The following is an 18,205-nucleotide window of genomic DNA, read 5'->3' on the forward strand; positions in this document are numbered from 1 at the left end:
CAACCAGGTGGATAGGTATGAATTGAAATGGAACAAGTACCTTGGCTACATCTCATGATCAGGCAGTAGCCCCTTTTTTGTAGTAATTCATTTGTATCTTGATACACACTGAATATGCTATATTCTGCTTTAGCCCCTGCATTCTCTATGCTGCTGATATTTTGATCTCTCATTTATTTTTCTGTTAACTTAATTTAATTTAATTAACTTTATTTATATTAACTATCTGTATGTGTGCATGTATATATATGTATATGTCTATGTATTGATGTATATTATATGTGTGTGTATGTGCATGTATGTACATATATGTATGTATATGTATGTATGTGTGTATATGTATATATGTATGTATGTGTGTATGTATATATATATATATATATATTTATTGTTTTTGTTTTGTTTTTTTTTTTGTGTATCCTTGCAGTTTCTTTATGGTTGTTTTGTTGGTTTAATGTTATAATTGTTTAAAAAGCCAATAAAGTTTTGGTCAAAAAAAAAAAAAAAAAAAAAAAAGTGACTCACAAAATAAGGAATATGGAAAATGTGAGTCTTTTCAATACCTTTTTAATTAATTTATTTATTTAGCATATATGTTGCTTATGTATGTCTTTGTATGTATATTTTGATTGGGAAATGTATTTGTTGGATATTGCAAACTGAAAAGCTGTATGGAAATTGTTTACAAAAAAAATAAAGTATAAGAAAAAAAAGTTATAGAAGTTTTAGAAGCCCGATGGTTTTTAGTATTTTTTTTTACATCATCTTTCCTATGAAAAATCAAAAACTGAGAGGTCCCCAGAAAACTCATGATATGCTTACATATGATGCAGGACTTGATAGCTTAAATACCCAGAAGTATGCAAAGTACCTCAAATGGTCTCCATATCAACAAACTACAAAATGAACACTTTTGATGCTAAGGTATATTTTGCTTTTGTTGTTTTACTTAGGTGAAGCATTGGAGTACTTCCACCACTGATAATCAGCACCAATTTTTTTTTTTTTTTTTTTACTTTCCAAGGAACTAGAGGTTTATGGGGCCTAAAAATAGTGTTACTAGTAATTTAATGGGAACCATGTACGATTTGTTTTTTCTGAACCAATTCTGCCTTTGATTTTTGTCTGCTAGTTTGTCTGGAAATTAAGTCAATTCTTTATTGTTTTTATATAATTTTAATATTCAATCAATGTCTCGTGTAATAACATAAAATGTATGGTGGTCATATTTTAAAAACTGCACTATAGCAAGATTTTCTCTCCTGGTTTCCTACATCAGATAAACAGAAACTGGATCTCTTGGCTGTTGGTGACTGTTTCTCATTAGAGACAACAGGCTGCAGCAAGTCTTTCTTAGCTACACTTCTCCTCTGCAGGTAACATGAGAATCCAGCCAATGGTTAAGTTATTAAATTGTCTCTGCATTCTGTAGATTTTTTTTTAATCTGAAAAAGTCAATCTTGCTTTAATGTCTAAAAGATATGTATTGGATCTTAAAAACAATCCTAATGTTTTCCAGATTAATGTAAAATGACACATACTGACAATAGCAGCTTGTGAAAAAAAAGTACGCTTTATTATTGGACGACTTTTTTTGCCTTAACATGGACACACCAGACATTTTATTTTAATCACAACATGAAAGGCATTGGAGGACTCAATCACACGTGCACTGATTGATAAAGGCTTAGTTCCCCTCCTTCACACACAAACACAGACAATGCATAGATGACACTGGCAGGAAGACTAATGGATCCTTGGAAGAGTACAGTGCGTGTGTGAGAGCTTACCTTTAAATACTACTTTGTATGAAACTTAGGCAGGTGTGTGTATGTGTGGAGTATGAATGTAAGAGGGCCTGGCAAGTAGTGTTTTTGCATAATGTGTCTGTTGGAAGGAATCTCCGTATGCTGGCTGAATGGCTGGCTTCCTCTCAAAACAGACGCTTCTCATAACTGTGGGCAAAAAGAAGAGCTGGTCAGCGTGGGAAAGATCACACCTTTCCACAATGCTCTCTGAGGTTTCCTGTTAAGACAGACTGGATGGGCTAAACAGGAAGTTTAACTCAAAGTCTGTGTGTTGACATGAAGCTGAAATAACCAACAAAGTAGTAAATTTGTGCTGGAGAAACACCAGTTTGTGTGTGTGTACCTGTGCAGGCTGTGGACTCCACCCTCCACCTGAGCAGAATTTGTTCTCCTTTCAAATTTCAGATCTCCAGAGTACATCATGGCTCTGCCAGGGGGGGAGAAATGCAACATACAGCCACGGGGTTAAGAATACATCATGCAACACAAACCCTGGGTACCAAGTACCAAGCCTAAAGAAAGGTCTCACTTCCACTCTGATTATTATGGTTTTCTGTTTTAGTGATTTGTGCACAAAAACATCTGTGTTAATCATTTTTACAATACAGTAGGGTGGACACAGTTTTTCAGAAGCACTCAGTCAGGATGTGTGAATGAAATCATAAGACTTCCAATGTGGGGACTAGATTTCTACCCGCATTACGGTGACTTTTATCGAATTATGTAGTATGATTTTTTAATAATTTTAATGAGTTTGCCATGACTTTTAGGGCATACTACGCTGTATATCATAGAGACAGAGCACAATGCATCACACCCTGAACACTGTTGATGTCAGACTATACTATGACCTGTTGTCATGACTGATGTTTTCTCTTTTGGGGACATACAAAACTGTGATGTTTTTCTTTCCCCAGGCTGTGAGACTCCTCAACTCCTCCTTCAACGCCAAAAGATGGAGCAGGATTTAGGATCACCTAAAATTTCATTTCCTCTTAAACTACATTTAAGAAAAATGACAATAAAGTTACCTTGTACCTTTTGCATGATTTGATGGCATACAACTGTCTACTTAGACGTTACAATACTAGGAAGCTGTAGATGCTAATAATATTTTCAGCATTGGTTTTCTAAGTTCTGATGCCTGAGTGCCATTTAAAGGCCATGTGGGAAAAGTGCACATATAGAGAAATTATCTTTTCCATTTCACTTCCAAGTTAAACTGCCAAAATTGTCCACTAAAATCGCCCATGAAGAAAAATCCCCCTTTGTTTTACTATTCTGTGCGCATGTACGTCCATCCCATGAGAATTCCCTAAGAGACAATTTTACACAATCAACAGTCTGCCTGTGTGTTATTACCGGAGCTGTGTGAGACTCTTCGCTCCGATGTCCTGGCAGGAGTGCTGAATGCCAGCCAGCAGGTATGGAACAAACTTGTGGATGGAGCCTTTGTCCTGCACCGCTCCAGAAACACCCTGAGCAACTTTAATCTTGTCACACTCACTGTGAGGGGAGAGGACGGAAATAAAGACATGAGTGGTATGATGGTAACAGTTGCACAGAGAGAGTGCACTCTTGTGAGGTTTCCTGTCTCTCACCTTAAAGCAAAGGATCTTGTCTACAGCCTGTGTACTGCCACTGTGTGGCTAATGATTCATAACAGGGTGATTAAATTAAAGGAATTCATCTTCTGAATACTCTCCTTTTGAGAATGTTGTGATATTTACTTTCAAACCAAAATGAAGATTCGACATGAGCATTATTCAATAAAATGTCTGCAACTCTGTGTGACTGCAAAAGTTTTGGAAACCACTGAGAATCACATGAGGAAGAAGTGTTGACATTTGGGAAAAACTTTTGTGGTGAGACGAGGCTACACCGTGTAGAATGCAAAAGTGCACTTTCATATTTCTCTCTTTTGGGGTAAGAGTGAGTACAGCAGACAGTCACTCTTGCTGTTACCCAACTATGAGCTCTAATTAGTTTGAATGATGCAGTCCATTAAACCAGTGTTAGTGTTTCTGTACCTGAAGTACCGGGTCTGGGAGCCCAGGTTTTTGTCCATGGCATCCAGGGAGCCCATCCCGCGGTATTTTTTCAACCTGATGCCGTCAGAGAAGAAATATTCCCCTGGAGCTTCACTGGTGGCAGCCAGCAGAGAGCCCATCATCACTGGACAGAGTTTAGTGAGTGGAAGTTAGATTAGAAGACTGGAAATGAATAAAAAAAACGACTTAAACGCTTAAATGGAGTAAAAGTCTGGAAACAGCTGGTCTTTTTGCTATTTTTGAGTGTAAATCTGGTTTCACACGGAGGGCAGTAAACAACATAATCCAAATCTGAAAATCTACTGTTCAAATTATAATCCTCTCTGTAACATGTATTACATAAACTGTGACAGATGACTATTACAAAAAATAATAAACAAATAGATCTTGTAATCAAATCTAAAATAAAATGGTTTAATTTCACTCGAGTGCATATCTCATCTGTCATCTAAATATTTCAGTTTTAAACTCTGAAACACCCATCTATCCATACCTGTGGATGCTCCCAGAGCCAGGGCTTTGGCGATGTGCCCGACAGTCTGGATGCCGCCATCAGCGATGACCGGCACGCCAAAACGTCTGGCATACTCTGATACTTTATAGACAGCTGTGGCTTGTGGTCTGCCGCACGCTAGCACTGAGGAGAGGAAGAAGAGAGATGGTGGACGAATTAATGACGTGAGAAAATGTGTACAGCTGTTGGATTTACTCATTTTAGCTACATGTTTCAAGTCTCATGATGGCTGGTAGGTTAAGAGGTCGGTATGTAGTACAGGACAAACCAGCGGCGAAAACACAACTGAAGCTCACATACTACTAACTCACTTCACCGTGAAAAGCATTGCAGACTTGCATAGGGAGTTGGAATAAAATTTAGTTTTTTGTGTCTTTACCAGCCAATCATTCTTTGATGTCATCATCGTAAGTTTACAGGAACATACTTCACCCTACAGACGAGCTTTAGAACCAGAAGCCATCAGCTGTCTGATCATTTGATTATCAAAGACTTCCTAATGGAGCTCAGAGAGTTCAACTGAGTTGACAAGCATGCATGGTGGAAAATCCCAGTGATGTTTAAAAAAAAAAAAAAAAGCTCACACTGTGAATGAGTAGACAGTCTGGGAACATGACTTTTTCTATTGTCATGTTAGTTTAAGAAAAGTGAGAATGAGGAAGTTAAACTTGTCGCATCAGCAAACAAATCCCACGCACACACCGCTGAGACTACAAACCGGTCACATACTAAATCCTGCCTCTATTCAACTGAAGAGCACTAATTAATTCTTTTTAACATCTTTAAGATTTCAACCACTAATCTTACTACCATCAAGTAAGGGACTCAAATATGCTAACAAAGAGAAAAATCCCGATTCCTTTTTTTTAACCAGTAGAGCTGTTTTACTTCCTGTGAACTCGGGGCTGCATGGTACTTTCCAAAATATTTGTCCTAATTATCCTGCTATATATTGATGGCCATGATCTGAGAATAAATATTGCCAAGCGCTCTTTGTACAAGTTACAAGGACGCTTGTGGTTTAATACTAATTCTGTATTTTCCAGATAATATACGACACACTATGTGCATTACAATTATCCTGTGCAACTATCAATCATGGAAACACAGTTTCTGTGTATGTGAAAGGTATATCTAGTGTGTACATACAGATACTATATTTTATTTTCATTTTATTTTCAATTTTATATCATTTTTATTTGTCATATTCTTATCCTTAATCTTCACTCAAATCATTTTTTTCCTCTTTTCTATTGCTGCTGACATCTGAGCTGCTGTAACGTGACTTTCTATTAATTAATTAAGTCTTATCTCATAGGTCCCAAAGTTTGTAAGGCAGCAAGCAACATACAACAGAGGTGCAGCTGGTGTATCTTTTCACAGAGTAACCAGGCAAACTCACATGGTCGGCAAACATGAGTAGGCCACTTAAATTTATGACAGGAATGAATTACAATCAACGTTACGTATTAAAGGAGCATTACAGTGTTACAGAATGTGAATACTTTGAAAAGCTACTACTGCAAAAATGCTCACCATAAACAAAATCAAAAATGTTTGGCTTGATTGAATTAAAATCTTAAGGATTTTAACTTTATACTGAACTACAGCTATTAAAGGGACTTCACCCTGGCCTCTAAATGATAATTTAAAACATTGTAGATGACAGTGTTGTGACTTTCTTTCATTATGTTTATGTGTTATGATATACAGTGCGTGTTTTTAATAATCTGTGAAACCCGTGTGTTGAAGCTACAATACATGACTGTGTTTTTTACTGCTCTGTACATATAGTCTTAGAAAACTTGATGTAAAAATGAAAAGACACACAACACAGAAACAGCTCATCCTTTTTCAGACCCAATGCTGCTCAGACTACACACAGCAGGTGATGTGGCCTCTTATAGAGCCATGCTACAATATAAAAGTATTTTGCTTTGGGTGCAGAAATCACAGTTGGCATCTTTGGCAGACTATGACGGTATTATGCGGACTACTAAAAAATGGGTCATGAAAATCAGAATATGACACAAATGGCTAAACAAAGATACATTTATCAAGGCCGCCTTGTCCTTGATAATAATGATTAATTATAACGCAAAGGTGTCAGCTGAAATATAACCTGCCTGATCCCAGTCAAACCTCAGCAGGTTCACCACCTCTGCTACACAAAGACACCTAGAGGCCGCCAGCTGCATTTCTGAGCCACTCGCTCCAATGCCACGTGTTAGGGATGGTGTTAGAAATGAATGAGAGCTGTGGTCTGCAACTGATACAATGATGGGAGGAGCCAATGAATCACAATCCTGTCACAGGAGCAGCACACAAGGTGTGGCCTTAAAGGGATAGATTAGATCATTTGAAGTTGGGCTGTATGAGGTACTTTTCCATAGATGTATTAAATATAGTAGATGTCAGACGGCATGCCCCTAATTTGGAGAAGCAACGTACTGCTGTGGACAGTGGAAGCAGTAAAACACATTTTAGCCACCTAAAAACGCCGTTATCTGTTTTAAGTGTGCGCTATTTAGAATATTTAAGTACCTTATCTTGCCATCTGACAGCAATTTCAGATGGGGATCTGAAGCTGTTACACAACTCTCCTTAAAGCCAGATTCGATTGAGAAAAACAGTGATTTTATACTGCTGAAAACAAGAGCTGATGGTCTACTGCAGCCTCTATCAGTGACTTTGAGTTATTGTGTTCGAATTCAACAAAGCCCAAAACAAACTAACTGATAAAGTCAGCGTTAGACCAGAAGTCCCTGAGTGTTTTTGTCAAAGGAGTCTGGGCATAGATGGGGCGCTGAAGCCGTCCCTGTCAGAATGATCTGTCAGACGGCAATTGGAGGTGACAGTGGGGAAAGAGGTTAAAATATTCACAACGTAGCTGCACTTTAACTCTTATAGTATTTTTTAAGTGGCTAAAATGTGTTTATTGTGCTGCCCCCATACTATCTACCTTACCTCATACAACCCCACATCAAAAATATCCGAACTATCCCTTTAAACTAACCACCATCTGACCATTGTATCCACAAGCAATCCATGGACACAAATAGACGTGGTCTTAATCTAATGACATCATCAACACCAGAGACCAGCGGGTCAGTAAAGTGAGTGGAAGAGGAGCAACATTCACTCAGGATGATTGACAGATTAGTGAGGACACAGGGACAAGCAAAACCCCAAAACCTCAAACACCCAAGGCCAGCTCTCAAAAACAAAAAACCTACGACAACTATCTCTGCTACTTTTACTGATGCAAAGCTGTTAACCAATCAATGCAGCAGGCTGTGAGGGGGGCAGGCACACTGTGAAAGTGGAGCCAATAGGAGCCCAGTACAGGCTAAGGTGGGCAGGAAAACTTACTGGAGTATCCCGTAACAGTGGTTGGGGTTTTGGGGCTGTGGAGCTTTATTGCTGGTGGTACAGTGGGGGGAGCTGGACATAGACACACACTCACACGAAGACACACCATAAAAACACCAGGGTGGGAAGTAGGAGGGGATTTAAGAGGAGGAGGCAGGTGAGAAGAAAATAAGATGAAGATGACAGACAAAAGTAAAGAAAACCATAAGCAAAAGAAAATGAACAAGAACAAATGCTGCTAGTCATTTAAGAGGAATCTTGGGACAAGACAAAAAGACAAAAAAGAGACAACAAGAAGCAAAGAGACAAACAATATCTACTGTGTACCTTTTAACTATGCCAGACAAATCACAGCTTTGTGAATCCTTAAATTTTAAAATCCAAACTTAGTTATGAAATGTCAGACTATACACTGAACTCCGACCAATCACAGCTCATGTTCTTTAACAATCTGCATGACTTGCAAAGGTAATCAAGCAGGCGGCGCCAGAGAGACTCGTTCTGACATGCTTGTTTTACCACCTGAGCCTCCTGAAAAGGTTTAGATGTGCAATCAATTTTCAGATCATGTCAATTATATTTATATAGCCCAGTATCACGTTTCCATTTTGCCTCAGGGGGCTTTACTATCTGATCAGCATACAACACCTTTCTAACCTTTGAGCCTCACAGCAGATGAGTAAAAAACTCCCTCAAAAACCATTTAACGGGGGAAAAGCAGAAGAAACCACAGAAAGAGCAACTGAGGAAGAATCCCTCTCCCTGGACAGACAGAGGTGCAACAGATGTGTGTACAGAATAGACCAATGCATTAAATTACAATATTGATGATCCATATGACAGTGATATACAGGATGTGAACATCATGAAAAAAACTAAACCAGGAGGATGTCAAACAGTTTCCAGACCATGCAAACTCCTCTCCACTATGGTCTTCCACTAAGACACACTACACAGGCTAAAACCACTAACTGATGAAGTAAACAATCATTTTCATGCCATCACTGAGCTGACATCATGTTATCAAGGAAACTGGACACTCAGCATCCCATTTTCAACTGCCAAACCAAAGCCATTAAAAAAACTGACAACCTGCACATAATATCACTGAAATTGTCCTTTTCCTCTTTGATTGGCAAATTTCACCACATTTGAGGTAACAGAAATGCTGATGTTGCTTTATGGATGAAAGCAGTTAGTGAGGCTGTTGGTGATGCAGTGTTTTCTAGTCAGTCACTCACCTTCCTGTGTGATGCAGATGGAGCCACTGCCCATCCCCACCCTCAGCCCGTCCACTCCTGCATCTATCAGGTTCTTAGCCTGAGCTGCAGTCACCACTACAGCAGAGAGGGGGAGACAGAGGGAAGTCAGAGCTGAACTGTGACAATTGTCTCTCACCAACTATGTTTACATGCACAAAATATTCAGGCTTTTGCCCTTATTCTGAAAAAGACAATATTCTCACTAAGCTATTTACATAGCTAATGAAAATGAATATTTCATAAGATTCCAGTTTACATGCAGCTGCGCAAACCCCATTAACATGTCCTTCATTGTGTCAAAATATGGAAAAGTAGAACAGGTGGAGCTGCTGGTCATTTTAATTCTTTACATCAAAATATATTTTTTTTCCACAGTTTCCCCACTGGTGAGGGACTTCTTGGACCATGCAAGCTCAGTCTCCACTTTCACTCCTTCAACCACTGCCTTGAAAAGGTTGTCGCTGCAATATTTATGCATATTCAAAAACTTACTGATAACCAACTCTTTTATATTCTTTTAAAGCAGGTATGTTTCTTCTGCCATCCAGAAATGAGGGCTTTTCTTTTGGGCATGCATCTCTATCACAGCATGGCAAACTGTTGGTGAGTCTGTTTGTGTACAATTTATCCATGGCAATGCACGGAGCCCCCCCGTTTGTCACAAACTGCAGAATAACGCATATTAGCTACATGCCCAAATAACGCTCCTAAAACCTGTATAACACTGGCATATCCCACGTCTTAATCGAAAAATGCTCAATTTGGAAAACGGCCTAATTTTGAATATTTAAACTGAATATGCTGTTTACATGACCTGCATCAAATTCTGAACATTGTCATATTTTAAATAATAAGGGAAATACTGGTGTGAATGTAACCATAGACAGTGTGTGCATTTCTAACTACGCAACGTGATCACTGAGGATGGGTCACTGGGATCAATGGAAAAACCTTTCTGGCTATTAGGCAAAGAAAGGTGTGGTTACCGTTGCCTCCGATGACCTGTAGATCTGGATACTTTTCTTTGATATATTTGATCATGTTGATCTGGAAGATTGAGTTGCCCTGAGACGAGTCCTGGAAGGACACAAAGACACATGGCATTGTTATTTACAGAGCATCATTACTCTGAGTTTGTACACTTCACAGCTTTCAGACAACCTATAACCTCAAATGTACTGAATCCAGAGCAAATCATCTTCACACCATCAAATCTGCTCTCACTGTTGTGAGATCAGGGATTTTCATTTCATCAAAAACCCTCATTAACACACTCAATGGTAGCGAATTCAACAGCGTACAGTATGCTTCAGAAATGTTGATATCTACTCTGCTGTGCACCACAATGCTGCTAAATTAAGTAAACCCAGTAAACCCATTACATATCTGTGAAAGAGCTGAGTTCCAGTCTGTTCTCCACCAACGGTCCCGCTTTGTCAGTGATAAAAGCTCCCTAATCCGCACCACAAAGTCGGAAACTGTTCCCAATAGAGAATTGCAAGCCAGTTGAGCCCAGCCTGCCCTGTCTGGTTTCCATCTCTAAAACTCATCCTGCTCACCAGTACAATTACATCCACACCGCTCTGCACCAACAGGTCCAATCGGTACTTGTCGTCGTTGTGGGTGCCGATGGCAGCGCCACATAGCAGCTGTTTGCGCGAGTCTTTGGAGGCCAGAGGGAAGTCTCTGTTCTTCTTCAAGTCTGTGCGGGCGATGATGGACACCAGGGAGCCCTCTTCATTCACTATCGGCAGCTTTCCTGCAGGAGGAATTCAGGAGGTTAAACGTGTTCATACATTCACACCTGGATGCAAGTTAAACTCTGCTATGTCATACTTTTAACTACAATGATAAAAAATCCTGCTCGTAAAGAATAAAAATGTAACATCCTTCTGACCTTTCTTACTCCTCTGGAGGATTTCATTAGCTTCCTTCAGTGTCACTCCAGCAGGGGCGACCACGAGATCCTCTCGCTTCGTCATCACCTGTCAAGACAGGGACACACACAGAACATGAATAAAAGGACGTATCGGAGCTTGGTGCAGATGTTTCAGGAAATGTAGAAACTTTTCTGTAGGTTTTAGCTGTTTAGTAATTTAATGTTATATTTACAATCATTTTTGTCCATAAAGTTTATTACTCAGTCAATTAGAAAATAATCCTACATCAGTCTCAAAAATTCAGTATGGGTGGGGCTCTGTTTTACACAAAAATATCAAAGTGCTTCATAAAATTTCAATTAATCAGTTCCAAAAACTTGCATCCAGCACCACAGTGTTTTAAGTCAGGCATGTCCAGCCTCCACCCACCTCGCTCAGTGGCAGGTTGTGGTCCTCCTCTTTCAGGAAGTCAATGTCTCTGGAAGAGATAATGCCCACCAGCTTGCCGCCCATTTTGCCGTTGTCAGTGATGGGGATTCCACAAAAGCCGTGGCGAGCCTTGGCCTGGAAGACGTCCCGAACACGCTCGTTGGGGCTCATCACCACTGGGTCTGTGATGAAGCCCTGCTCATAACGCTGGAGGTGGGAGGGAAGGAAGGTGGTGAGGAAAAGGACGGGTGTGGAAGAATACAGGAGGCAGGAGCAGAATGGTGTAAAACAAAAAGAAATACAAACGGGAGTTGCATTTGAAAGCCAGTATGGAAAAGAAAGAGAGGGTGAAAGGGATTAAATAAGGAGGGTTGGATGAAGAATATTTGAGCATTCAACTGCCTACAATCTAGAGCAGAGGAGCAAGGGATGCAGGGACATGACACACTTCTACATCATTCAAACTGAGAGCAGCAAATAAAAATAAAGAAAGACAAAGAGAAGCTGATGTGAGATGGCAGAAAAAAGATGCACATCAAATTAATAAAGACAAAAATAAAGAAAAATGATCATGTAAGAATATGATGAGCAGATGAGGAAAATGACTAGCTACATGCACACCAGTATTCCCCTTTTATTCCAAATATGACAACATTCTGACTTTGGTACCGTCATATAAACAGCATATTCTGTTTAAATATTCCAAATCAGGCTGTTTTCCGAGTTTAGCATTTTCAGATTAAGACATGTAGGATATGCCTGTACTTTTCGGGTTCTGGGAGCATTATTTACACATGTATACAGCCAATTCAGAATATTAATCTCAACTGGGTTTTTTTTTTTTTTTTAACGGCAGTTTGCAACACACAGCCACTTGTTTGTTTACGGTCAGTGTTGTGAGTTTTCATATATATGTTATAAATAAACATAATTACCAACAGTTTGCAAGGTTGTGGGGTAGAGATGCATGCAAAGACAATCCAACAGTTCTAAGCAAAACAAGAAGTCCAGCAAGTCTGCCACTGGTAAAAAAAAAATCCTATTTTGATGTAAAGACGCAACATGACAATTGGCTCCAGCTGTTCTACTTTTCCATATTTTGACGTGATAAATGATACATTAGGGAGCGTTAATGGGAGTATGCACGGCTTCATGTAAATGGGAATATTAGTGGAGTACTCATTTTCATCAGACATGTTAACAGCTTAGTAGGAATATAGTCCTTTTTGGAATAAGAGCTAAAACCGGACTGTTTTGTGCATGTAAAAGTACTCAATGAAAGACCAGAAGGGGATGACGGAGTGTAAAGAGAAAATATCATCATCACTACCTTGACTTTGCGAACTTCATTGGCCTGGAATTCTGGAGTGCAGTTGTGGTGGATGAAGCCGATGCCACCTGTTAGCTGGGAGGAGACAACACATCAGGTGTGTGTAAGCAATCAACACAGTGTGCCAATGTGATAGCAGGACAAATTAACGCTTTAATACCCATGGTAAACCATGTGTTTATGTGTCATACTTACTGCCATAGCTATTGCCATGCTGGCCTCTGAGACGGTGTCCATGGGAGAGGAGACGAAGGGAGTTTTCATGGTGATTTTTTTGGTAAGCGCTGAGGTCAGATCCTGGACAAAAGACATCAGGAGGATATTTGGTACACTGAGAAACATATAAACATTATGATACTCAGGCTCTGTTCACGTGTATGTCGAGATATTTGGTAACAGATATTTTCCTATATGTTTTTGCCTCCAGTCTAAACATAGTTTTAAGTCACTATAATAAAGATTATTGAAAAGTCTTCTTGGGTGAAGACTTTTCAAAACTCTGGTAACTTTGTATCCATGTGGACAATGACTTCATCCTTTTAAAAAAAGCAAGGAATCCCTATATGTGAGTTTGTGTCTAGTGTGTCACTGGCAAATTTCAAGGGCCAGTCATCCAAATTACTTCACACTTGGCGAGTGTATTGCTGGGGACCCAAGGAGGTACAGTGTCTAATTTGGTAATTTTACATGTAACACAATCAAGATAAATAAACTCTGAATAAACAGGCTCTCTGAATCCATGCAGTGGAGTGCAGAGCATGCCTCTTTTGGGCTGTGTGTAATTCATCGTGGTTCTGACCACGTGTAGCAGCGATCTTGGTGTATATATAATTATATGTACCCTGTCATGACTGAATGCGACGCAAGTGAGCGTCAGCGACAAAAAGCGGTTTGATTGCATTGGTTTCTATTGGAATGTACAACCTAGACTCAAGTGACGTAACGCTGACGTTTTGAGCTGAACTTCGGTCTGATGCCCTGTTTGCACTGCAATGGATAAAGAACGGCTGATTAATGAAGTTGAAATGAGGAGTTATGGACAAAACACCTCTTCATTTAACTACAAAAACCTAAATGAGGGGGCAGCTGGCTGGAGGGAGATAAATAAGTGCTTGGGCAGTATCACGGTATTACTGTATACCAGATTATTTAGAAAACTCAAAGGTATGTTTTTCAATCCAGTCATAAATAAGGTGCTCCTCTTTTCATTAAAGTCATTGTATGTAGATGTAACAGAAGTTCATATGTTACGGATTTAATGTGGACTCGGAGAGGACAGAAATGGACACTTGCTTGATGTTGGGATACAATGTAAAATTCATATGACGCACACATTTTCCATAAACAGATTGAAAAAACTGTGTGCAGTTCATCTGCCACACAACAATGGCAGAGGAGATGCACAGCCAGAACAATGTCAGAAATGTTTTTTGGCAAGAAAATATTAGACTAGACAAATGAGCCCCGCAAAATTATTTTGAAGTATTCCAAAAGTAATCCAGAGTATTTACAATACATTACTTTGTTTGAGTACTCTAATAGAGCATGTTACAAATAACATTCTAGGGAAGGTAGTCAGTTGGGTAAAGCTTTATCACGTGATGAATCTCGTCTACTTGTGCAACTGTTTCACTACGTTTTACAATTTACTATTCCCTAAATCTTATAGTGGCAGCTTTCAGCTACACTTACAAAGTCCTGCTTTAGAAGTTAAAGTACCAGGGTTGACTATTAATCCCAGGAGGCCATAATTTACTGCTCTGGTTTGTGGGGCACTATGAGCCAAATTCAGAGAATATTTGTGCTGGGAAGCACACAGACGATAATCCTCCCTCTCTCCTCATCTGCTCCCATCCTGAGCATCATCCCACGTTCAGATTAGTTTAATACCGCAACAGCAACGTTAATCAGATTTTATGTGTTGGTAAATATTTGTCCTTCATCACAACTCACCACTTGTTCTGCTGTGAAGTCGATGTAGCCTGGCAGAATCAGGAAGTCGCTGAGGGAGAGACGAGAGACAAGGTTAGAGCAGATCCATCCGAACATTTTTGAACCCACCTAAGCCAATAAAACATGAGCACATTACAGATTTCATTCATAATCCGGAAAATCACATTTCAAAACTTATAACTAAAACATAAGGGTAACACTAAACATTACTTATTTGACATAAAGGTACAGTAAATAAATCTAGGATTTTTTTTTAATGTGATAACTGAACATGTACCTAAAGAATAACACGTGCAACAGGTATTCAAGGAAAAAGTAATGTAGCTTAATCTACTCCAAAGACCACATAGCATTTCTCGGGAATCCTCATAATGGGTCCGGTTACGGGTGTAAGTGTGAAACGTTTTTGCATTAGGGAACTTCTTAAATGCAATGCTTAAATGCAAGGTATGTGGATCATGTGGCGTATGAGTGGCAGTGAGGCAAGTGTGACGATGAAACCAAAAAGAGATGTGGCCATGTGTTCAAGGATGTGGAAAGAGTGACTGTCAGCCATTACTTCTTTACTTTGATACATTACCAATAGCATTTAAATGAATCAATAACATCAGGGGGTTGGCAGGTCAAAGGGTCACTAGTACACGTTTGCTTTAATACTACTGTATTTGATATTGATATCAAACATCTTTGCTTAACAAAAAGAAATGAGTAACCTGCGTTTCCCAACATCTCCTATCATATCATTTCAATTCTTTTAAATACTTTTTGGATATTGGTAAGAATAAGTATGTAAATTTTAAGCCTATCATGATAAAGGGTTGGCAGATACAGCAGTATTTCACTGCAATGATATGACAGACTAGTGCCACAAGTGTAGATTATTTTCCCCATCAATAAATCCTTCAATATTTCTGTGTTCTTTACACTTTGACGAATTTGTAGATATAAATAAATGTTTTTATGTATCGATGATATATTTTTGTGTGTACGAACCCTGTATAAGAGGCATAGATGGCATAGATATAATCTAGGATTTCGGACATGAATAGGTGCCTGCATCCAGTCAATTCACGACACTACTATTTGCTCTTTGTTGTTTAGGACTACCAAGCAGATGCTATCAGAATATCCAGTGTCCGGACAGCATAACAACACATGACTGCGTAAGCTAGGACCTAAATTTGGGACCAGTGTGTATACAGAAGGAATGTGATCCCCATTTCATTTCCAAGAGGCTGCAGTTCAGTCTACACAAGTGTTTTCCCTTTTTTAAGACACATATTTTATTTGTCAGCAATCTTTTTTATGGCTGGCAATGTGTAATCTAAAAGGTGAAAACAATAAACTTTCCATAAGAATAGAGTAACAAACAAACTTCACGGATTAACAAAATCCAAATGTGTGTTTTGTGTATTTGTGTGCTGCCAACTGTGCTGCCAATTACCTGTTATATGCAAGTCTGGGGGCACAACAAACGTTGTCTTTATATCAAAGTAGACAGTTAAATAACCATGCAACTTCTATTTATATTAATATGCCACAACATCAGAGCAGATCGTCTGACTCCAGTTTCATTTTACAAACTGCATACATTGGGTTAATAATTTACCAAGAACTAGAAATTTAAGGCACCTTTTCATTCTCTGGTGACTACTAGTGTGAATGAGTGATTAGTTTGGACAATTAAAGGGACAATCCACAATGTTAAGTTTAGTTTACTTGCCACAAAAAAATTAACTAACTTAACCTGTAAAAACGTTGCATAGAGATTTCTTTAGCTCTGGAGGTAAAGGTAACCCTGTAAGTCATGATGAAAAGTAGCATTGGTTGCATTATGGGAAATGTAGCATGCAGTGTTTTGGGAGTAGGATTCATTTTACGGACTATACCTTTAAAAGGGGAAGAAAATTTTTCATTTAGGCAAATAATAGATCGACCAATCAATAATTAAACTGCCACTGTTGTCCCCAAAAAGGATGACTGACTTTTGCACCAGCAGATTAAGTTGCTGTTCCGGTGAGTTCAACAGTGACATGTGAAGCGGAGGGAGCTGGTTAACTGTTAGCAGTTAGCTAATGTCACATTACAACACTGGACGGTAGTACAGCAGCTGTTGGGTGAGTGTGTTGTCGTGCCTGGCCTGTGAGTCCGGGACAGAGGACTGTGAGTGATCATGTCTTTACTTGTATGTGAGTCCGTCTCCTCCGTTGAACAGCTGCTGTCCTGACAGCCCATCCTCGGGAACGTAACCGGTCTGCCCGCTGATCAGGTAGTCCGCCATGACGTCCAAATGTACCCTCACAGGTCCTTTAATGTTTAGCTAGTAATAAAGTAAGTTAATAAGCTGCTATGGCGACGAGCGAGTACAAAAACAGACAACACACGCAGGCCCCGGAACAGAGACCGAGAACTTTCTTCCGTCGCCCTGTGTGTTGCTCTTCCTCTCGGTCACTTCACGGTCTAAGCGTTGTCCTGCTCCACGTGCCTCTAAGCACCCGAGAAGAGTCCCGTCGTCTGAGTGTCAGTTACTGGCAAGAAACTGCACAGAAAATGTCAACATGAACGCTTGTGTGTCCTCTCTCAGGCCTTTCTGCCCGCCGGGGTTCAGCGTTCATGTTCTTTCTACACTTCCCTCAGACACGTGCGTTATTCCCATCTGACAACGTTTCCGACGCCGACGTCACTTCCGGTCGACCCGCCCCCTCATTTCTATGTTTTTAAAAATCATTAACAGAAAATAACTTTCATTGTGTCCCAGTTATTGAAAATAAAGAAATAAGTATTTTCAAGTAATATGTAAAGAGTCAACTATTAACATCAGCATTAACACAATGACTTCTTGTTATAATTAATATGATATGGCAAAAACTTTAAATATATTATATTTTAAAGGCTTAATTCAAAAGAGCACCTGTTAAAAACATATTTAAGGCTACTGAGTGATCTCTAGTTTTGATATTGTATAGGGACTGTACCTTATCAGAGCAGAGGGGTGTGAATATATGTATAAAATAACGTATGTTTTTGGATTACAAATGTTAATGTTTTAGTGAATCTGGCAAAGGTTGAGTTAATTTTAACAACTTTATATTCCTACATTGTTTATTCTAGGATTTTACATCAGTTTCAATTTATTAGTTAACATTATTTTGTTTTAATAATAATTGAATTAGCAAAAGTAACTCTTAAATAAAGCTTTTGTAGTACATAGTGGCATAGAAGGTACAAAGTTTCCCTTTGAAATGTAATGGAGTAGAAGTACAAAAATGGCATTATATGGAATAATTTTAAGTACAAGTAGCTTAAACTGGACTTACTTTTCACCACCGTTACAAACTAACAGGTGCATCATTGAGGCCATCACTGTGGTGTCAACATGACCCTATTTTAATAGTTTGCAGCTAAAAATATACTGCAGCTCCAAAATTTATATAATACTGTGCTCTTGGCTGTTTTTTTTGGAAACTATTTAATGTATTTCTCAGAGATCAGAAGTTCAAAATGTGCCCCACATCATCTGGTCACATCCTAACATTGCTTCCAAACATACTATAGCTGTTTTAGAACAGCAAGTGCCTCCCTGTCCTGCTTTGGAACAAACACTTG

The 18,205-nt window shown here is 39.1% G+C and overlaps 1 protein-coding gene across 2 annotated transcripts; it reads right to left on the bottom strand.

Annotated features, from left to right (window-relative positions):
- Positions 1-1,554: 1,554 nt before the first annotated feature.
- On the bottom strand, positions 1,555-17,266 carry impdh2 (IMP (inosine 5'-monophosphate) dehydrogenase 2). 2 transcript variants are annotated; one of them, XM_042491853.2, is made up of 15 exons: positions 16,783-17,266; positions 14,600-14,648; positions 12,842-12,943; positions 12,647-12,721; positions 11,317-11,523; positions 10,905-10,992; positions 10,567-10,766; positions 9,994-10,084; positions 8,987-9,082; positions 7,746-7,817; positions 4,353-4,496; positions 3,839-3,983; positions 3,171-3,314; positions 2,152-2,235; positions 1,555-1,955 (listed from the first exon to the last, which is right to left on the bottom strand). In XM_042491853.2, the coding sequence occupies exons 1-15, from the start codon at positions 16,878-16,880 to the stop codon at positions 1,934-1,936; spliced, it is 1,617 nt and encodes a 538-aa protein (XP_042347787.1). In that variant the 5' UTR covers positions 16,881-17,266; the 3' UTR covers positions 1,555-1,933. The 2 variants fall into 2 exon arrangements, with proteins under 2 accessions (XP_042347787.1, XP_042347788.1); XM_042491854.2 differs by lacking the exon at positions 7,746-7,817 and having other exon boundaries at positions 16,783-17,265.
- Between the last annotated feature and the right edge of the window lie 939 nt (positions 17,267-18,205).

This window comes from Plectropomus leopardus, chromosome 9 (genome assembly GCF_026936395.1).
Source record: "Plectropomus leopardus strain MGB_pleo_1.0 chromosome 9, ASM2693639v1, whole genome shotgun sequence".
NCBI classification, from domain to species: domain Eukaryota; kingdom Metazoa; phylum Chordata; class Actinopteri; order Perciformes; family Serranidae; genus Plectropomus; species Plectropomus leopardus.

Coding starts and splice junctions, on each gene's coding strand:
- impdh2 (XM_042491853.2), bottom strand. CDS start 16,880: ATGGCGGACTACCTGATCAGCGGGCAGACCGGTTACGTTCCCGAGGAT. Junction 9,083..9,993: donor ACAGGTCATCGGAGGCAACG/GTAACCACACCT, acceptor TCTCTGCTGTAG/TGGTGACTGCAGCTCAGGCT. Junction 3,315..3,838: donor TCCCAGACCCGGTACTTCAG/GTACAGAAACAC, acceptor CTCCCCTCACAG/TGAGTGTGACAAGATTAAAG.